At 43.7% G+C, this 18,207-nt stretch overlaps 1 protein-coding gene across 9 annotated transcripts in view; it reads left to right on the plus strand.

Annotated features, from left to right (window-relative positions):
* The window catches only part of IKZF2 (IKAROS family zinc finger 2), a 109,439-nt gene extending 97,436 nt beyond the window's left edge, over window positions 1-12,003 (plus strand). For all 9 annotated transcript variants that reach the window (XM_063400117.1, XM_063400112.1, XM_063400109.1 and 6 more), the window contains 2 exons: window positions 2,483-2,626; window positions 7,586-12,003. In XM_063400117.1, coding sequence (XP_063256187.1) covers window positions 2,483-2,626; window positions 7,586-8,310 — 869 coding nt within the window. In that variant the 3' untranslated portion in view covers window positions 8,311-12,003. The remainder of the gene's footprint in view (window positions 1-2,482; window positions 2,627-7,585) is intronic.
* Window positions 12,004-18,207: the final 6,204 nt, after the last annotated feature.

Here is an 18,207-nt window from a genome sequence, read left to right on the forward strand (position 1 = left end):
TTTAAAATGAGTCCAAGCAGGATTTTTTTGCCTGACTTAGAGAAGAGCAGATGTCTTTTTTAGCACTATTCGTTTTTCATGGAAGAAAGGTTTCAAATTATGTGTAGGAAATTTTACACACATATGCCCAGCAGCAGAATTATTTAATTATTACTTAATTGTTATGATACCATACAAATGTCACTACAGACAGCTTTTAAAGTAATCAGGAGCTTTGAACTGGTTTGGGATGCCTTGAGCAGGTGTTCCTAGGAGGGATTGAGCACCTTCCCAGTGTCACACCACCAGCCTTGTGTGTGCTGTGCTCCAAGGGCTGGAAATCCTTGAAGTGGCACCCGTGGCAGTCACATCCTGGGACTCACCCCGTGTTCCAGCATCCACTGAGCCTGGCTAAGCCAAAAAGGACAGTCAGATGCCACTTCCCCAGTGAAAATCAGCAGACATCATCTTCCCTTTCTTCCCAAATCTCCTTGAGTAGTGCAGGTAGCTCCTGAGCAAGCACGGTATTTAATTAACCTTAAAACTTTACCTTCAGCTGTTGAAGGACTCCAAGGCTCCCAGTCTGCACTGGGCATTAATTAGGTCACTTGAACACTGCATCCCATTTTGTTGCAACATCAGATCCATTTCATATTTATGCTTTTTTCCCTCCCTTTCAGTGATGCCAGCAGCACTGCCTTGTAAATGAGAAACCATTGTGTTTCTCAGGGGGAGCATCCTGTACAAATAAAAAAGCAGCAGAGTAAATCATTTTACAGCATATGGTAGATTCTAAGCCTCAAAGTACTCAGCTTTCCATAGCAGCAGAGGCACAAATGGAATCAAATGAATAAATTGCCATGTTTTCTTATTGTGGATGTCTGAACTGAGAAGTTCACCTGAGCAGATACTCTGTTTTGTAATTGCCTGGTACTTGCTCTTCCTTACTAGAAAGAAGGCCCAGAGAAGGCTTTTATCACCCTGTTTTTCCTGTATTACGTGCTGTGTTTAGGAACAGGGGGTGATTATTCCACGCCAGGATCCTGGAGGTAGTGCAGCTACATGGGAGGGAAGTGGGCTGCTGGTGTTCATTTCTGGCACTGTCTGGGAGAAGGTGTCTGTGACACAAAGGCTGCCATGGTGAGAGACTGGAGGAGGGCTGGCACAGCGTGAGGGTGCCAGCCCTTCCCTGCCACCTCTGCAGTGCCAGCACCTCGCTGGGAGCCTGATCTGAGGCAGAGGGGGCAACGGGTTCCTCTCAGTTTACAAACTGGAGGAACTCTGTGCCAGGTCACCACAGTTTCTGGTTTTCTACCATCTCTTCTTCATGCCCCAACCATCCCATTAGCACATGGACTGGTGGCTGATCCCGCTCAGGTTTTTCTTCACCTGAGGATGAACGTAGGACAGTTAGGTCTGGTATTAAATTCACAGCACCAGGGCAGAGCTATACTCCTGATATATTTCACAAATGGCTGGGGCTCTCCAGGCCTGATCCACAGCCTGGTGCCAGTGATTATAAAAGGGTGATTACAGGAGGATGCTCAACAAAACCAAAGCACTTTGTAGGTGCTTCAGAATGGCTCTATCAGCAAGTGGTGTAAAACCTTGTGCAAGTGGCTCACTACCCTAGTTGGAAGCCTGTGCAATTCCTACATTTTAGCTTTAGCACCTTCTTCCCTAACCCAACAGATGACAAAGAATGAAATGAGTGAGGATGGAAGAATATACTGATTTTTTTTGGTTTTGTCTCAAATACTGTGTATGAGCATTCCGTAGTTAGCACGGGAATGCTCCCTGCTGATCCCTGATGCTGTGAAGTAAGATGCAGAAAACCTCTGTTTGCAGACTGGTAGATCTGTGCTTGAGGGGATAAAATATTAATCAAAAAGTGGGTAGTTTCTGTGTTTGATTCTGAGGGGAATTTCCATGTGATGTTAATCTTGTAATTCCAGTATAGTCTCATTACAGTGTGAAGAGAGGAAATATGCTGTAGCAAACTGATCCTTCATTTGAGAACCCTCTGTCTCAGGGCCAGCAAACACAGCTCATCAATGCCTTGTGTGATTTTTAATCATTGAGATTAGTGTAAAAAGATAATAATAAGAGTAATTACACTGTGTGGTAAGTGTGAGGGGAATACACAAAGAGTGATAACGAAAAGATTTACATTGGTGACAGGTGACCGTATTGAAGAGAGAATAACACAAAAAATGTCAACTATAGAGCGAGTTTTTAAAAGTGTCCTCTCCTCACTGGTGATCTTGAATGTCCAGAACAAAACAAGCTCTTTTATAAATGCATAAGGGTGGGTTTCTGCTAAATAAGATGTTCCCAAGGAGAGATGTTCCATGAATGTGGCTCTGCTGTCTCGATGCCCAAAGTGCTCTCACACCTTGCTTGATGTTGTGTTGCACAGTCAGCAGGGCTCAAATGATTTGTGTTGTCTGTGAAGTGTGGACCAGACCTGTCTGATACCTTTTTTTTTTTTGGTTTTATGTAGTACCTGCTCTGGAAGATTGTAAGGAACAAGAGCCTGTGATGGACAACAATATTTCTGTGGTGCCTTTTGAGAGACCTGCTGTTATAGAGAAGCTGACGAGCAACATGGGAAAGCGTAAAAGCTCCACCCCACAGAAGTTTGTGGGTAAGTTGGAAATGAGCCTTTTATTCTTTTTGGTGCATGGGTGTAGCTTACGTGCTTTTTGTAATATCCAGAAGAACAAGGGGGAGAGGTAGCACTCCCACAACTTCTGATACAGCAATGGAGGTGGTTAAATCACAGCAAGAAATCATGATAATTTTTGAATTCATTTTACCAGTCCAGGGAATTCAAATATAAGTCCACTATCATGAAAATGCTTTAGAAAACCTTTTATTTAACACATGATAATTATTAAGTTCATTTTACCAGTCCAGGGAATTCAAATATAAGTCCACTATAATGAAAATGCTTTGGAAAACCTTTTACTTAACGCTCTTTTGTTTGTGTTTTATTTTTAAACTTCTCTCTAGCCCTTTTGAGATTTAGACTTGTCATCTTCCCTCTCCTTGCTCCAGAAAACAAAAACAAAACCAAAAACAAGCTAAGACTGTCATATAATTATCTGTCTCCATATGTGTTAAAAAAACAAACAACAAGTATCTCAAGACTTCTAATTTGTATTAAATTCCTGACACTTGGCAACAACTGGTCTGATAATACTGGCATGAGGAAGTAAATCACATCCCTTGAGTTGGAAGAAGTTCTTGCTCTGAGTGCAGCACTCTGCACCCAATAAACTTATTAATGTACGAATATGAAACAGCATTGGGTGCCTTTTGTTAACTAGATTTAGAATCCTAGGTCAAAAAATTCATATTTTGCTTTGTGTCTTGATATATTAAATTATTCAGCTTGTAGCAGGTGACAGTATGGAGAATTTTACTTGGTTTGAGCTGTAACTTAAAGCCTCTTTTTTACTGCTACTGAAGCAATGCAAAACTTCTTAGGAGGGCAGCTGGAGCAGAGAATTGTTTGGGGTAAGTGTCAGACTCTGAAGTCACAGAACAGGAGTTTTCCATGCTCGCTCCCTGGAAGCGCAGTCACACAGAACTCGAGGGAGTCTCATTCTGAGGACACTCACAGAGAGGACCCGAGCACTGTAAGTAATTAGCACAGCCATTTAGAAAAAAGGTTGCCCCTCAGCTAAATGCAGGCTCAGATGGATTTGTTCAATCACCCCTGAAGGTGGCAGTAAGGAAGGTCTGGAGTAGCAGGGGGCCAGCAGAGTGGGCCAGCTCACCCGGGGGCACTGACACACTGACCCGGCTGCTCTCTGCTGACCATTCCCAAATATCCCAAGGTTATGCCAGCAATGATCCATCCCACGTGGGGAATGCTGGGACACATCAGTGTTTCCTGTGTTGTCACATTTTTAGACCAGAAAGGTGATTTTACTTGTCACTCATGCACCGTTGACCATTTGTTGTTCTTGTGTTCAGAGGTGAATTTACTGATTGGAAGTCCTTGCCTAAGAAATGCTGTACCATGTGATTATTCTCTTCAGCAGGTTGTACTACTTTGTTGTTAGATAAATCTGATTTTTTCTGTAGGTGTAACATACCACCATGTGTAGGAAAAAAGTGCCCCCTTTCATATTTACCATATCTTATTTTTCTGATTTTTAGTGGCATCGCAGTGTTTAGATTGAATAACAACAGTTTTCACTTGGCTGCCTTTTTTTTTTCCTCCCCTCCACCATGACCTCACTTTTCTTCCCTTTTTCTCCCCAATTAAATATTGTTTCAGCTCTATCAGGAAGAATGTGTAATGGTTCTGGTGCTTGCAGGAAATTTTCCTGTGCATACTGCAAGCGTGGCACCTGTCCAAAACAACTTAATGGTGTTTATGAGAAGGTCATGTAAGCATAAGCTGAAATCTTTGCATGCTACATCTATCAATGCTTTACTGCTCTTTCTGATCAGCAATCTCCAAGGGACCGTGGTTATGGACCACAGGGTCTCCTATGGCTGAATTTTCAGGAGGAAAGGAAGCAGTGTACAGCAAATAGAATTAATTCATTTGTGGTGAGAGCCTTGGTTATATATCTGCTCTTGAGGCACCGGTCTCACCAAACCAGTTGAAATAGGGGAGGCAGAAAGTACAATTTGTGATGTGCAGCAGTGTGATTTTTTCTTTTTGCTTCTTGTTCAAAGAGGCAGACACCAGTGAAATTAAAAGCAGCCATCCTCAGGCTGGTCATGTGAAGCAGATTCACGTATTTTCAGCTGGAATTTGGAGCTTGCTCCCAGAATGTCACCGAGGGTTAAGAACTGGCAGGATGCAAAAGGAGACATTGATGTGGCTTACGATAAGAGCACGGTTGTTAGAGTAAGAATTAAAAATACAGGGGCGTCTCAGAACAGATGAAGATCAGCCAGCTGCCAAATTACAGTCAGCTTCTGGTTAATGGGGGTCAGGGAGAAACCTCCCCAGGGGGAAATGCTGGAACAGCTTTCTCCAAGGTTTCTTGGAGCTTTCTCCCAGCTGACTGCAGGTATCACAGGACAGCTGTGTCTGTGTGCTTTGATCTAGCTTCAAATACCTGTTTGGGGGTTTATTTGAATGTCATATGGCCAGAGGGGAGAATGTTTTTTCTTCTACTGCACTAATGTAGGGCAAGGATAAATAGACTTAGAGCATAGTTTAAATGAAAATTCAGAATGATTGGTCTGATTAGCTGATTTTAAGTATAGAATTGGCTAAACAGGAATTTAATTTGGAAACCACATTGTACTGGTTTATTGGACTGTTTATTGGTTACTCCCGAGCTCTGTGTTTTACGCCCTCTCCTTCCCATGTTATCATTTATTTTACTTTTTTATGTCACACTCCATTTCTCAGGCTCTGACATCTTTGGAGCTGGTTCATAATTAAAGGAATAAATAATTCAGGTCACTGGCAATTTACTGCTTTCTTTGCTGTCTGAGCTGGGAGTAACTAAACATGGATGATGAAAGGAATCCAAATAGGATTTGCATCATTTATCCAAGTAGCCCATAAAGGATGGGTAATACTTCTTGATCTATAAAGCCTACAAAGGACTGACAGTATGCTTGGCAGCTGGATCAGACCCTCACCAGATCCATTTCTTTATCCAAACACGAGAGTGGCCAGGGAAGGTGACAGGCACCAGTGGGCACCAGACACTGTTGCCTCCTGGAGCTGTCCACGCTGTCTGTGGCAGCACAGCCATCACAGAGTGCCAGACCACAGCAAAACACTGAAAAGAGGATGTCTGATGGCAAGAATCACCCACAGGTCGTGTCAGATCACCAGGACCATCGCTGAGTACACATCAGGGATACACAAACATGGCATGGTGTCCAGCCATGGGAACAGTACTGCTCAACAGAGAAGGAATATTCATGTGCTTCACTTTACACTTACATTTAATTACCTTGCTAATCAGGGCTAAGTCCCCCAGCAGAGGTGAGGCATCATCTCTAAGGATAACATGTGTGTTTCTCTATGCATCACTTTGGAATCAGTCACACTTAGTGGAATGAATTATTATAGTCAAAAATAAAATGCTGAGTGATAGCTGTGTTGAAATGTACTAATGCAATTTGGAAGAGATTTGGGACTACAGTTCTCTTTCTTATAGTGGTTTATACACATTGTGTTCCAAGCAGTTTTGGCAAAAGGTGTTAGAAGAAGATTCTTGAGTAATTTAATTCTTGAATAGCCAAACCACTTGTAAGTAGTAACTTCTTGAATTTATTGACTTAGGCTACTGGCAGAAAAGTCTGGTTTTATGTACCAAGGAAGTGAAGTAACAAAGACAATGAAAACCAACCAAAACTATTTATCAGACTTCATAAAATCAGTGTCAGAAGTTAGCTTTCAACAGCTAGCTCATTGCATGCATGAACAAATAGGAACACGTGCATCTTGTATCATATACATATAACCTTTCCTGCTGAAAGAGAAGCTGTTCCATGAGCTTTGCCTGTCCTGACACTCCAAAAGCCATCAGTGGAAAGGCAGTGCTGCTGAGCTGAGCCCTGGTGTGAACAGTGGTCAGTTTGTTCCCCTCCAAGGAGAGCTGTGACGTGTGACGTCGTGCCCTGTGACTGCCATGATGTACCAGCATGTGCTTCTGGTTCTGCACATCTGTCATGCCATTGATGTAAAAAGGTTACAAGGATTCACAGGGAGGAATCAGACAGCTTCAGCATCATTATGGATAAATTTATCTTGTGTCAAGGAAAGGAGCTTTTGCCTTTTACCAAGTGAAACTAAGCTGTACTCGTGGTTTCTCTATTTGTTTTCTTGCCTAAATAGACACTGGGAAGGGAGAGGGGGGTTATGTATTTCCTTTCTTTTTTTTTTTTTTTTTCCTCAGTCCAAAAAGGATAGAAACTTTTTTTTCTGAGGGAGGAAAACTGCAGAGATCAGCCTCCAGTGCTCCTGTAAATGGCTTCATTCTTCATTCTTGGCCACATGCTCTCATTTAATGTTTGGGGTTTTTTTCCTGCTGGTTCGAGGACTTACTTATTGTGGCTCTAAAGGTGCTACTGTAACAAGGCTCCTGTACCTGTTGTTCAGGTTTCTCACTGTGCAGCCCTGTTGCAAGGTAGATGTGAGACACCTCAGGTTGTGGGGGACATGTGGAATGGTCCCTTGAATTTTGAGGAGAGTATATCTAACTCTATATTCTGCCAGAACTTCAGTGGCCTCAGTATTTCAGTCCACTGTCTACCAGTTAACATGTATTTCCTAACTTGAAGCGTGAGTCAGGCCCAGCTGAAGACTTTGAATTTCATTTGGAATTTGAATTAGAATTGAGGATTTGGAATTGCTCTGGAAGTTGCTGCAGCCACATGTTTCACCTGGAATAAATTAAAAGGAAAAAAAAAGCTCTTGGTGAGGTTACTGTTTTACTGTTTTACCCATCTCAGGACAGGAACTGCGTGGGAAGTCAGGAATAAATTAGAAGGAGGTTAACTTCAGACTCGAGAATAATTTCACCCCAAGTCAGGGGGGTTCTGTGCCACTTTTAGGGTGACACATTGCAGCGATTATGTTGACTTTGCTCACGCATTTGATTTTATCTCTTAGGTGAAAAGTTCATGAGATTTGGCTACCCAGATATCCCCTTTGACATGAACCTAAGCTACGACAAGGAGGCTGAGCTGATGCAGTCTCACATGATGGACCAAGCCATCACCAATGCAATCACCTACCTTGGAGCCGAGGCGCTTCACCCCCTGATGCAGCACACACCGAGCACAATCGCAGAGGTGGCCCCGGTCATCAGCTCAGCCTACGCTCAGGTCTATCATCCCAGCAGGATAGAGAGGCCCATCAGCAGGGAAACGGCCGACAGCCACGAGAACAACATGGATGGCCCCATCTCCCTCATCAGACCAAAGAGTCGAATCCAGGATAGAGAGGGCTCCCCCAGCAATAGCTGCCTGGATTCCACTGACTCAGACAGCAGCCACGACGACCGCCAGTCCTACCCAGGAAACGCTGCCTTAACCCCCAAGATAAAGCCAAACCCGGCTTACGTGAAGGAAGAGGCCAAGCCTTTGGATGTCACCAAAGCTCCTAAGGGCTCTTTAAAGGATATGTACAAGGTGATCAACGGAGAAGGGGAGCAGATTAGGGCTTTCAAGTGCGAGCACTGTCGCGTCCTCTTCCTGGACCATGTCATGTACACCATCCACATGGGCTGCCACGGCTACCGGGACCCGCTGGAGTGCAACATCTGCGGCTACCGCAGCCAGGACCGCTACGAGTTCTCGTCGCACATAGTCCGGGGGGAGCACACATTCCGCTAGGCCTTCTCATCCAAAGGGGACTCCTATGAAGTACCAGAACTGCACATGAAGAAATACTGCACTTACAATCCCACTTTTTCCTCAGACGTTGAGACGCCTATTTTGTTGTCGTTGCCGTTGTTGTCGTTGCCCGTTGTTTAATTATTATTATTATTATTAACCTTATTTTTTGTGGACCCAACCTCATTTGCTCTGCCCAGCTTAAGAACGGAAGGAAGGAAGGGAATGGATAAGGGAGGGGTTTGTCGCGGCCGTTGGTTTTTGGGGAGGGACCCGCCTTGCTCTCTGTGGGAATTGGAAGGCAGTCTGTGTTCCAACAGGTCTCAGTCAATTGTACACCGTGTCCTCTTTTGGGATATCTCCCAACCATGCCAGGTACTTTCAAGTCCCAACAAGATGCCCCTCATTTGCAGTTTCAGAGGAGTAGGTAGAAAACATTTCAGAGGAGAGCCTTTTTCTAATGTGAAGATACGGTGCGAGCTTTTGGTGGCTGGAGGAAAGGGAGGAAGCTTGTTCTGCAGAATGAACAATTATTTTTAAAGCGAAACTGGTAGGGAGTTAGGAGCATGAATCAAAGTCAATATTCCTCTCAAAATTACTTTCAAGGGTGAGCTGTTTTCCTGGGTTCAGTGTGTATTGCCCCTCTAGAATGTAAATAAATTTTTAAAAAAGTAAAAAAAAAAAAAAAGGAAATGTATGTCTTAACACTGTACCACATTACAGCAGTTTAGTTTCATAAGTCTGAGGGCCTTCTGTGGTAAGTTTGAGGCTTTGTGTTTTTATTTTCCTTAACTTATGAAGCACCTTTTTTTAGAATTGTCGATACTCTGTTACTCCATGCCTACGTGTTGTCCCACTGGCTTCTTAGAGACCCTTGGGAGCCTTACTTCTTTAGTTGCACCCTAAGTTTTAAGAAAGAGCATTTAGAAATAACATTTAAACTTGCTTCTAGGACAGTAAGTGGCCTAGGAGTGGGTGAGAGTCTGTAGTTTACTCAAGAGGTTCTGCTGCTCTTCTGAAATACCTTTGGGTTAAAGTTATGGATTTTTAAAATGACAAAAGTACTAGCAGCAAAGTGTTCTTTAAATATAGTTATATATAGATAAATAAATATGTAAATACTTTCTCATTCTACTATCACAGTGTTAACCTCTTGGCAACAGCCTAAACTAAGACTTGCAGCTGGGAAAGCGTCAGGAGCCAGATCCTTGGCCAGCATTAATCCTCTTGGCTCCCTTGAATTTAAAGGAGCTGCCCCAACTACTCCAGCTACATCAGGATCCAAACCTTGACTGTTTTTTCTTCTTGTTGACCTCTTACTTGCTAATTTGCTGAACCGCCAATTTCCTTTTGTTTGTACATCATGAATTCTGCTTAATTTAGGGATGTGAGTTTTAGCAGGTTTTACCTTGGCTCCAGAAGCCCAGGTCAGTACGACCAACAGGTCACAAACGACCTGCCCTGCTTCTTCAGAAAGTAATAGGTGAAGGTGGAGGTGCTGTGTATTGATTTGGACTTAAAGATTTCATTTTTATTGCTAATTTATTGATTTCCCTGTAGGGAAAGCAAATGGAGAAACGTACTCCAGAGAGAGTCCTTGACCTGCAGACTGGACAAGAGAACAAGTCCACTGAGCTATTTTGTTTCCTTTCTTTCTCTCAGTAAATAACAAAGCCAGCAACCACCCAGCAAGTTGCATCAGTGAAAGCTGGGCTTAAACCTAGGGGACAGATTGCCATTGAAACCCAACTGTTTGTACCAATCACAATTGAAATGTTGTTGTTTGGCAACAAGAGCACAGCTTGAGAATGGAAGGATCTGGATGGGTTTAACCCCCTCCGCACGCATGGTCTCCGTGCGCTCGGGGAGACCTTTTCCAAAGGATGAAGTTACTAAAGTATAAAAGAGAGAGCAAGATCAGGCCGTAATGAATTCCCATCTGCTCCCTCCAATCTGTGCACTTGATGCATATGCCAGTTTGCTGTTCGTTTTGAGGGTACTGGTTTTTTCTTCTTCTTCTTCTCCTCTTCCTAGACCTGGAGCATTTGAAAGTAGGAGCTGAGTGGTATTGATTGAAATCTTTTTATGGTGACATTCTTGGCAGCTAGAACCTGTGTTTAGAAAGAATACAGTAGATCATGGCCAGATTACCTGATGACTGCTTCCCAGCACTGCAATGCTATTAAGTAGGAGCTGGTAAAGTCTTGCAGTAGCCTATTAATTATAATACAATGTGGAGAGAAATGTCATCTTGTGTAATGTGAGCCCTATCAAGGCTGGGAATATGCAAGGCTTTGGAGAGACAGATTTAAAGATCTATTCCCAACATTGTTCTTAACGTCGCTGGGTTCCTCCCCCTCCTTCTTTCTTCACCCTAATGCAGAGGAAACCGGGGCAAATGAACCAGTGCCGTCCTCCAGACCATTCCCATTGTCTTGTGCCTGGTGCAGTCGAAAGAGTTTGTGCAGGGCAAAAGCAGGGAGGTGCCGCAGGGCATCGCTTTTGTTCCGTGTGGCTGGTTCTCTGCACTTAGGGAGGTGGGCTCAGGAGGCCCTGCTTTGTGTCAGGATGTGCCTGGAAATTCAGGAAAGAAAAAAGTGGTTGTGATTTGCTGAAGTAGGAAAGGTCCTTTAAGAACAAGGTGGGAAGAGAAGGGTTCTTGGGGGTTGCTGGGCTTGCCTGGACCTCCAGAAAAACACATGGCCCAAGCCAGAGATGGAGTTTGCCGGCAAATCCGTTCAGTCTCTGGGGGAAACGCTCCGTTCTCCCCTCTGTGGTCAGTGAAAGAACACTGGGCTGTGGTTTCTTGGAACAGTCAGCACTAGGGGGAAAGTGTTTAAAAATTTCTGCCTTTGTTTGGGAAAGCACCGGAATACGGGAACGGTGGAGAATCTCTTGTGTATCCACGGATCAGTTGGCTGCAATTACCCCTGCAGCTCGTTAGTGTGCACCTTGGTTCACTGACGGCTCACGGGTACCTCTGGAGGGTGTATCCTGCAGATGTTCAGAGGATGCCCACTGGTTTTGGGCCTGGCTTCAGTTAAGTCCAGCTTCTTGATCTAAGGGTGGCAGGTGAGGTCTGTATGCCCTGGTGTAAGGGAACTGGGGAGGCACTGGGGAGTTTTCTTAGAGAAACCACAGTTTTTGGAGAGGAGGACACTTGAGGGGTCACATTAATTTTTTATTATCAATGTCCTTTTCTAAACATTCACTGGAGGCTTTTATCCTACAGCTAGGAAAAGAAGAAAGATTAAATTCTTCTTCAAACTTTGAGCAAAATTTTGAATTAACATATACTTTAGAATTCGATTCCTACTGAAAATTATTAGAGGGCTTTATGTAATGCAGTTTGTCCCTTCACAAAAGTGAGCAAAATGGGGCAGCAGAGATTTCTTTGAGTGTTTTTTCTTGGTTGCTCTCTGCAAGAATTGGATTTCTAAGAAAAGCTCTTGAGTTTCGTCAAGTTCATTAGTCATTCATAGTGTACTAGGAGTTTCAGTGGCTAATCCTTGGCCTCCAGATCCGTTTGTTCTGAGTATTTGGTGCTGGAAATCGACCTGGCTGATTTTTATTGGACTCCTTTGAAATTCTTGGAAACGGGTTTCCAGTTAGAAACATGCATTTGCAAATTTAGAATTGGCTTCCTGTGAGCATTCCCCATTTTCATTAAAAAAAAAAAAAAAATAAAAAAAATTGTGCACTTCTCTGCCAGTAAACCCTTTTGCTTCTTTTACATCAAAAATGGCAATATTCTGTCTCAGTTTAGAGGATTGCAAGCCTATTAATTTAGAGAGAAGTGTGACTGCTTATTCTGCTCTTGGTGTGATCCATATCCTTGGAGCAGAGGGCATTATCTATATATCTGCAGTTATGACTGATGAATTTTACAGCCACCTCTCCTTGTAATCAGTTAGGGGTGCACATCAAAATATATTGCATTTTTCAGTAAAGCCTGCTCTTTACTCAGTAATTTATGGGATTAAAGTAATTTTATTCTCCTTAAAAAGTGCTTTCCTCTATGATGTGATGTGAAAGGTGTCTAGGCATTAGCCTGTAGTGGTCTGTAGTAGAGAGGATGATTTTAAATGGGTTAATTGGCCTGATTTTTAGTGACACTGGTTTCTACAGTGTGAGGACCCAGCTCACAAAGTACCCATGCAGACCTAAAGTACGTTTGCTGCAAGGTGAAGAAATTCTCAATTGTCAGACTTTCAAAATTTCTCTCTATTTACAAGGGCTCTCCTAAATTTGTACTGTAAGGCAGGAGGTCAATAATCAAACCCAACCCCTCAAAACTGCGCTTTCATGGGGCATTATTACTGCTGCCCAGGTCCTGGGCTAGCTTGTTCTGATTTGAAAGAAGCCAGACAACAGACACTCCTTCCTCCAGGAAGAAACTTGGGAGATAATTGCAGCAAAAGTGCTTGTTTCAGCCAAGGGCAGGAGCTACAGCAATGCATAAATTCCTTTCCTTAACTCTTGCTGTGCTTTATAAAGTAATGAGGGGGGAGGAGGGAGGCTGCCAGAGTCGCTTAAATGTGAGATTTTAGGAAAAGGGTGATGAAATTGGCTTTTCTGCTAGGAATTCACCTCTTAGCTTGGCTTCATAGCGTTTAAAAACAAAAATGGATAGCCTGTGGTCTGGGGCAGCTGGAGAGCTTGAGAAAGCGTATTTATATATATATATGGTATTGTGTAGTTAGATATATGCTTAACTGTATATGTGCCTTTTCCAAATGCATTTTGGGAGATCCCGATGTGGTTTGTGATATCCTACCAGACCCTTTCAGGACGCACGACAAAACCCAACCCAAAGGAGCCATCCCCTCTGCTCTGCACCCTCGACAAAACCCAACCCAAAGGAGCCATCCCCTCTGCTCTGCACCCTCGACATAACCCAACCCAAAGGAGCCATCCCCTCTGCTCTGCACCCTCGACATAACCCAACCCAAAGGAGCCATCCCCTCTGCTCTGCACCCTCCTTGGCCCAGAGAGAGGAGCCTGTTTGGTGCTTTGCTGTGAGATTTCCTGGGGCCACACGACTTTTAGGGGTGGGAAGGACTGAAAGTTACCCTGGCAAGGTGCATTGCAGCCGTGCAGCCCGAGCTGGTGTGTGGCTGGTCCCGGGGAGCACAGCATCCGCAGCGCGGTGCCAGCTGCACCGTGCCCTGCAGAGAGCCAGGGAAGCGCCTCCTGCTTCTCCCTCTTGGCCCTTTTAAGTAACTTTGCTCTGCTTTAAAGTTCCCACCTAGGACTGGGAGCAGACTTTAAAGCTTCTTGCTTCAGCCTGGAAACAGGGATGTGGGCAGTCCTTTGGAAGTGGTGTGCGAGTTTGGTGCTGTCACCCCAGGGATTGGTGTAGAGACGAGGGAAGCTCATCAGTAGGAGGGGTTCAGGGGGTTCATGGGCTGGAGCACTGAGGTGACAAGCACAGGGCCTGTTCTGGGGCTTCCCCAGCGGGTTGGTGACCTGGTTTCAGGTGTGCTTTTGTTCCTCCTGCAGAGCTGAGTGTGCCAGCACAGCACAGCCAAGTGTGCTCTGTCCTTTGGGCAGACCCTGAGCCCAGCAACAACCCAGAGCCACCCCTTGGCAAGGCTCTGCTGGGCCCAGCAGCCAAAGAGGGGCAGTGAGGGGACAATTAGGTAGAAAAGAGCTAGAATTTGCTTCACAGTGAACAGATTCCCTTTGATCCCATTGATGTGTTCTGAGATGTAAGCAAAGGAGAACATCACTGCTTCCCAGTTTGGTTTCTGATACACCCCATACAACCCCACCTGAAAGAGTGAGTTGTGTCCTTCTCCTGCCTGGCTCTGAAATGCAGAGAGAACAGTCAGGAGGAGGGCTGGGCTCAGGCCTTGCTGTGCTGCGTGCTTAACAGGCCAAGAAAACAAGAAAACCAGTCTCTGTTGAATTAACCTGCCTTCGCAGCTGATGGTGCAGATTCCTGTTCCTGTTCACTTTCAGCCTTTGGAAAGGTGGTTATCAGTGTGCTCACTTGTGTCCTCATTTTGAAGATAACTTCCCATGCTATCTCCTTCTGGAGACAGAAGTACAAACTTCTCCTTTTCATCTTGGGGCCTAATTAATCAGTGGACAGAAATGACCGTTTCAACAGAAACCTGCATAGCCGTAGTAAAACTAATATTTTTTTACAGTTGCAAAAGAAACTAAAAACAAAACAAAAAAACCCTGTGATGTTTTGACTGGCAGTACGTGAAGTATTTCAACAGATTGAATGACAGTGAGGTTAATCAGATTGTGGTGTGAGAGGGGCTGGTACCAAGTGGACCCTGTTGGGGGAGAGTATTGGTTTGGGGGACTGCACTGCAGCCCAGGAAAACATCTGAGCACCTTCAGCCTCGTGCCATGGCTGTGGCTGGATGTGGAGGTGCACAGGAGCTTTGCAGCTGAGGTCAGGGTGCAGCACAGCAGCTCTGGAGGCACATTCCCTTCTGTGTAGCAGCCTTAATCCCTGGCCCTGGGGCAGCCTGAGGCAGCCTGGGGTCTGTGTCCCCAGGCTGGAGAAAGGACAGTGCCTCCCGCAAGGCTTGGGTTGAGCACGGCTCCTCCGCAGTCAGTTGGGCCATTTAATTTTACCTCAAGTGACATCGAGTAGGAACAGCCTCTTGCAGGGGTGGGGGTCACTGGATCTCTTCTATGCACTCCCTGGGATTTCACGTATGGAAATGGATGTTTGCTCCTGAACACGCTGTAACAAGGGAAGGACTCTTTTTGGTTGTTTCTTGTAGTCATTCAGATTCTGAAACTGTGATCAATTATTTGACGAGTTGTCAAGTGTCCTCAGAGCTTGAACACGTTCACTTCCTCACCATGTAGCAGTCTCCTCTGGCTTTCTGTGCTTTCCTCTTTCCCCCTTTTCCTTCTTGGAGCTTTAAGTCTGGGCCTGCTCTAATCTCCTGTAGCTTTGGTCTAGGGGTTTGGGGGGTTGGTTTTTGGGTTTTTTTGTTCATTGGCTGTACAGTCTGTTTACATATTTTTGTACTCAAGTGTAGTTTTTTATTAAAAAGAGAAAAAAGAAAAAAAAAAGGTAGTTGATTTGAGAAAAAAAAATGAGGTACGTACTCTTTGTAACACTTTAAAGATCTAGGGTACCTTCGAGATGACTCTACACTGATGTAATTATAATACTGTATATTTGCCTTTCTTTTTAGTTGGTTTTATTTTCTTTTGTTTTGTTTTGGGTTTTTTTCCTAAAATGTATATCTTTTTATGAGAAACTGGAAACTTTTAATGCAAATGTTTAGAAAGATTTAAAACTGTAAAGTTTAAAAAGAAAAAAAAAGGGTCATATAATTTTTTTTTTCCTGTTGGAAGAAAATGCTTTAAAAAAAGTTTTGCTACTGTTGTATTCCAGGGTGGGGGTTACCAACCCCAAATTTGCTACTTATGCTTCATTCTTGGATCCTGCTTTCTAAATGCCATCATTGCAGGCGTGGGTGATCTGACTGTATTAATTCTAAAAACAAAAATCACCAACATTTGGGTTGTTTTTCTGTTCAAGTGCAATACTTACCCCGACATCTTATTAATCTGCGGTGGTTTCTGTGTTCCTTCCTCAGTCCACACCAATCAGTGACACAAAATGCTCTGCCCCAAATGCATTTAAAGATATGGTTCAAGTAGAGGGATTGCAATGAAAGATGAGAAACTAAATTAAGGCTGAAGGCCGTAATTTACCTCCTGCTTGTCGTTGGCATTGAAACACATCCACATCCAGAATTAAGGACTTACCTGTTCTTGACTCCTCCTTCCTCTTCTTTTCTAATTGCAGCTTTTTTAAGAAAAGCACTTAGTACTGATGTTTATTAAAAACAACAAAAAGTAGCAACATCTTTCGGTCTGATCCAAAACCCACTCGGTGGAGACTCCCGTTGGCTTTGAGGATGGATTTTGGATTAGGCCTAATCTCTTAGCTAGGGCAAAACTGCCATTTACTCTAGGGAGAGATTTGCCTGCGTAAGAATTACGGGACTCGCGTCCTTTATCTACCTGAGAGACCAGAAAAGCTTCTTTAGAGTTGTCCTTGTCTTATATAAGTTTAGATGGGACTTGTTTTACATATCATACATATTTATATATAGTGTATTTTTAATGCCTTCCCTCCCTCCCCCCCACCCCAGTAGACTGAAGCCGCTGTTGTGTAAATATGTATTTAGGTACGTAATAATAAAAAAAAAAGGAATAAAACCCCGTTGAGAGTTCTTGGAGAGGCAGTTACTGCGCATGCACAGTAGCCACTTTCATCTTTTAAATTTGTATTTAAGAGATTTCTTTCTAATAATGACAAAGGAGACTGTATCCCCCTCCCATTGATTGCCAAAATCTCTGCCCAGCCCTGGTGTCTGAGGCGAGGAGGAGCATTGGGTGGGCAATGGTGATTTTTAGTTCTGTGATAGATCTTCCGAGCTCAAATTGAGGAATCTTTTAAATTAAAAAAAAAATTTAAAAATGACACCAGAGCTGGGAATTGTCCCCCTTCTTTATGTGTTCATTGGAAGGTGCTCTTATAAAAGGAGTCCAGAAACAATCCCTTTGACAGTGGTGCATGTGAGCAACCCTAATGTAACCCTGTATCCCCCTGCTGGAAGAGTTTTGCCGCTATAGACTGAACTATGGGACTTGTTGTTATTTTTATTTTCCTCTTAGCATACATGCATACATATGGTTGCACATCTGTATGTGTGTGCTCTGTACCCGTGTGAGTGTTGTACAGCCATGTGAGAGTGAGGATCTGTGTGTGTGTGTGCGTGTGTATAAATAAAAGAAGCTGCAGAAACTTTGTAATACTTTGTGAAAAGGATTATATTATAAAGGTTTGTACTGTCTTGAGTGCACAGCTACTGGAATAAATGTAGGGAATCTCAGGAACAAGCATATAATTTGTCCAAGAATTATTTCTTCTCAGAAGTGTAAGTGCAGTTTTTAATTCTGTATATTATTTAATATTTTACCAATAAAAATAAACTTCTGACACGAAAGGGTTTTCCATTCGAGCTTTGTGGACACACTGGTGTATGCATACACTTTTCTTTTTCCCAGCAGGGAACACACATGGTGGTTTGGCACCTCCCAGGAATCTCATTTCTACCTGCTCCCAGGTCCTGTAATTAGCCAGACAGACTGAGTGTGTTACGAGCTGGGTTCTGAGCATGGGTAGATGAGAGGGGGGAGCTGAGCTCAGATCTGCCTTTAGTGTCCAGTGGAGCTAAAGAAACGCCTTCCATCAGCACCAGTGACACAAGTGTCCACCAGGGCCCTGCTGTGTCAAATGGTGGCTTCTGTCCCCTGCCAATCGCTCTGTCGTGTGTTTGACACCAATTAGTGGCCTGAGATTTTTCTGGAAACACTTGGACTGCACACACGTTTCCTTTCCCTTCCCTCAGCATGGGTTTTTGGCTGAGTTCCCTCTGTCATGTCCAGAGGTGATGTTCCCAGTAGGGATTTGTTGGGCGTTTCACGTTGCCCAACTCGTCCTTCCTTTCCTAGCACAGCTGTCAGCCTGGCAGCATTCTCAGTACAAATAAATTCTTCAGAATTCTACATTCTTCAGAATAAAAGGAAGACCTCATGAAGCTTCATCAATTGTTTGCTGTTTGTTTTACAAATCTCTTATAAATTTTTGGTTAAGGGTTAACCAGCCTCTCCCCATAATAAAAGTGTTCATCATTCACATGGGAATGGAATTCCTTAAGATGTCATCTGAATAAAAGTTAATCTTCCTGTCAGTCATGTTTGATGTATGTTGTCTCCAAGGAGTGCTTCTGTTCAGTGAGGAGAATTTCCCGATTCCTTACACACAGGATTGCTGGATTACTGATTTTACTTCAAAAACCTCTCAAAATTCAGCTGATGGACAGCCTGGATCTTTAGAACGTG

Source organism: Prinia subflava, chromosome 6 (genome assembly GCF_021018805.1).
Source record: "Prinia subflava isolate CZ2003 ecotype Zambia chromosome 6, Cam_Psub_1.2, whole genome shotgun sequence".
NCBI classification, from domain to species: Eukaryota; Metazoa; Chordata; class Aves; order Passeriformes; family Cisticolidae; genus Prinia; species Prinia subflava.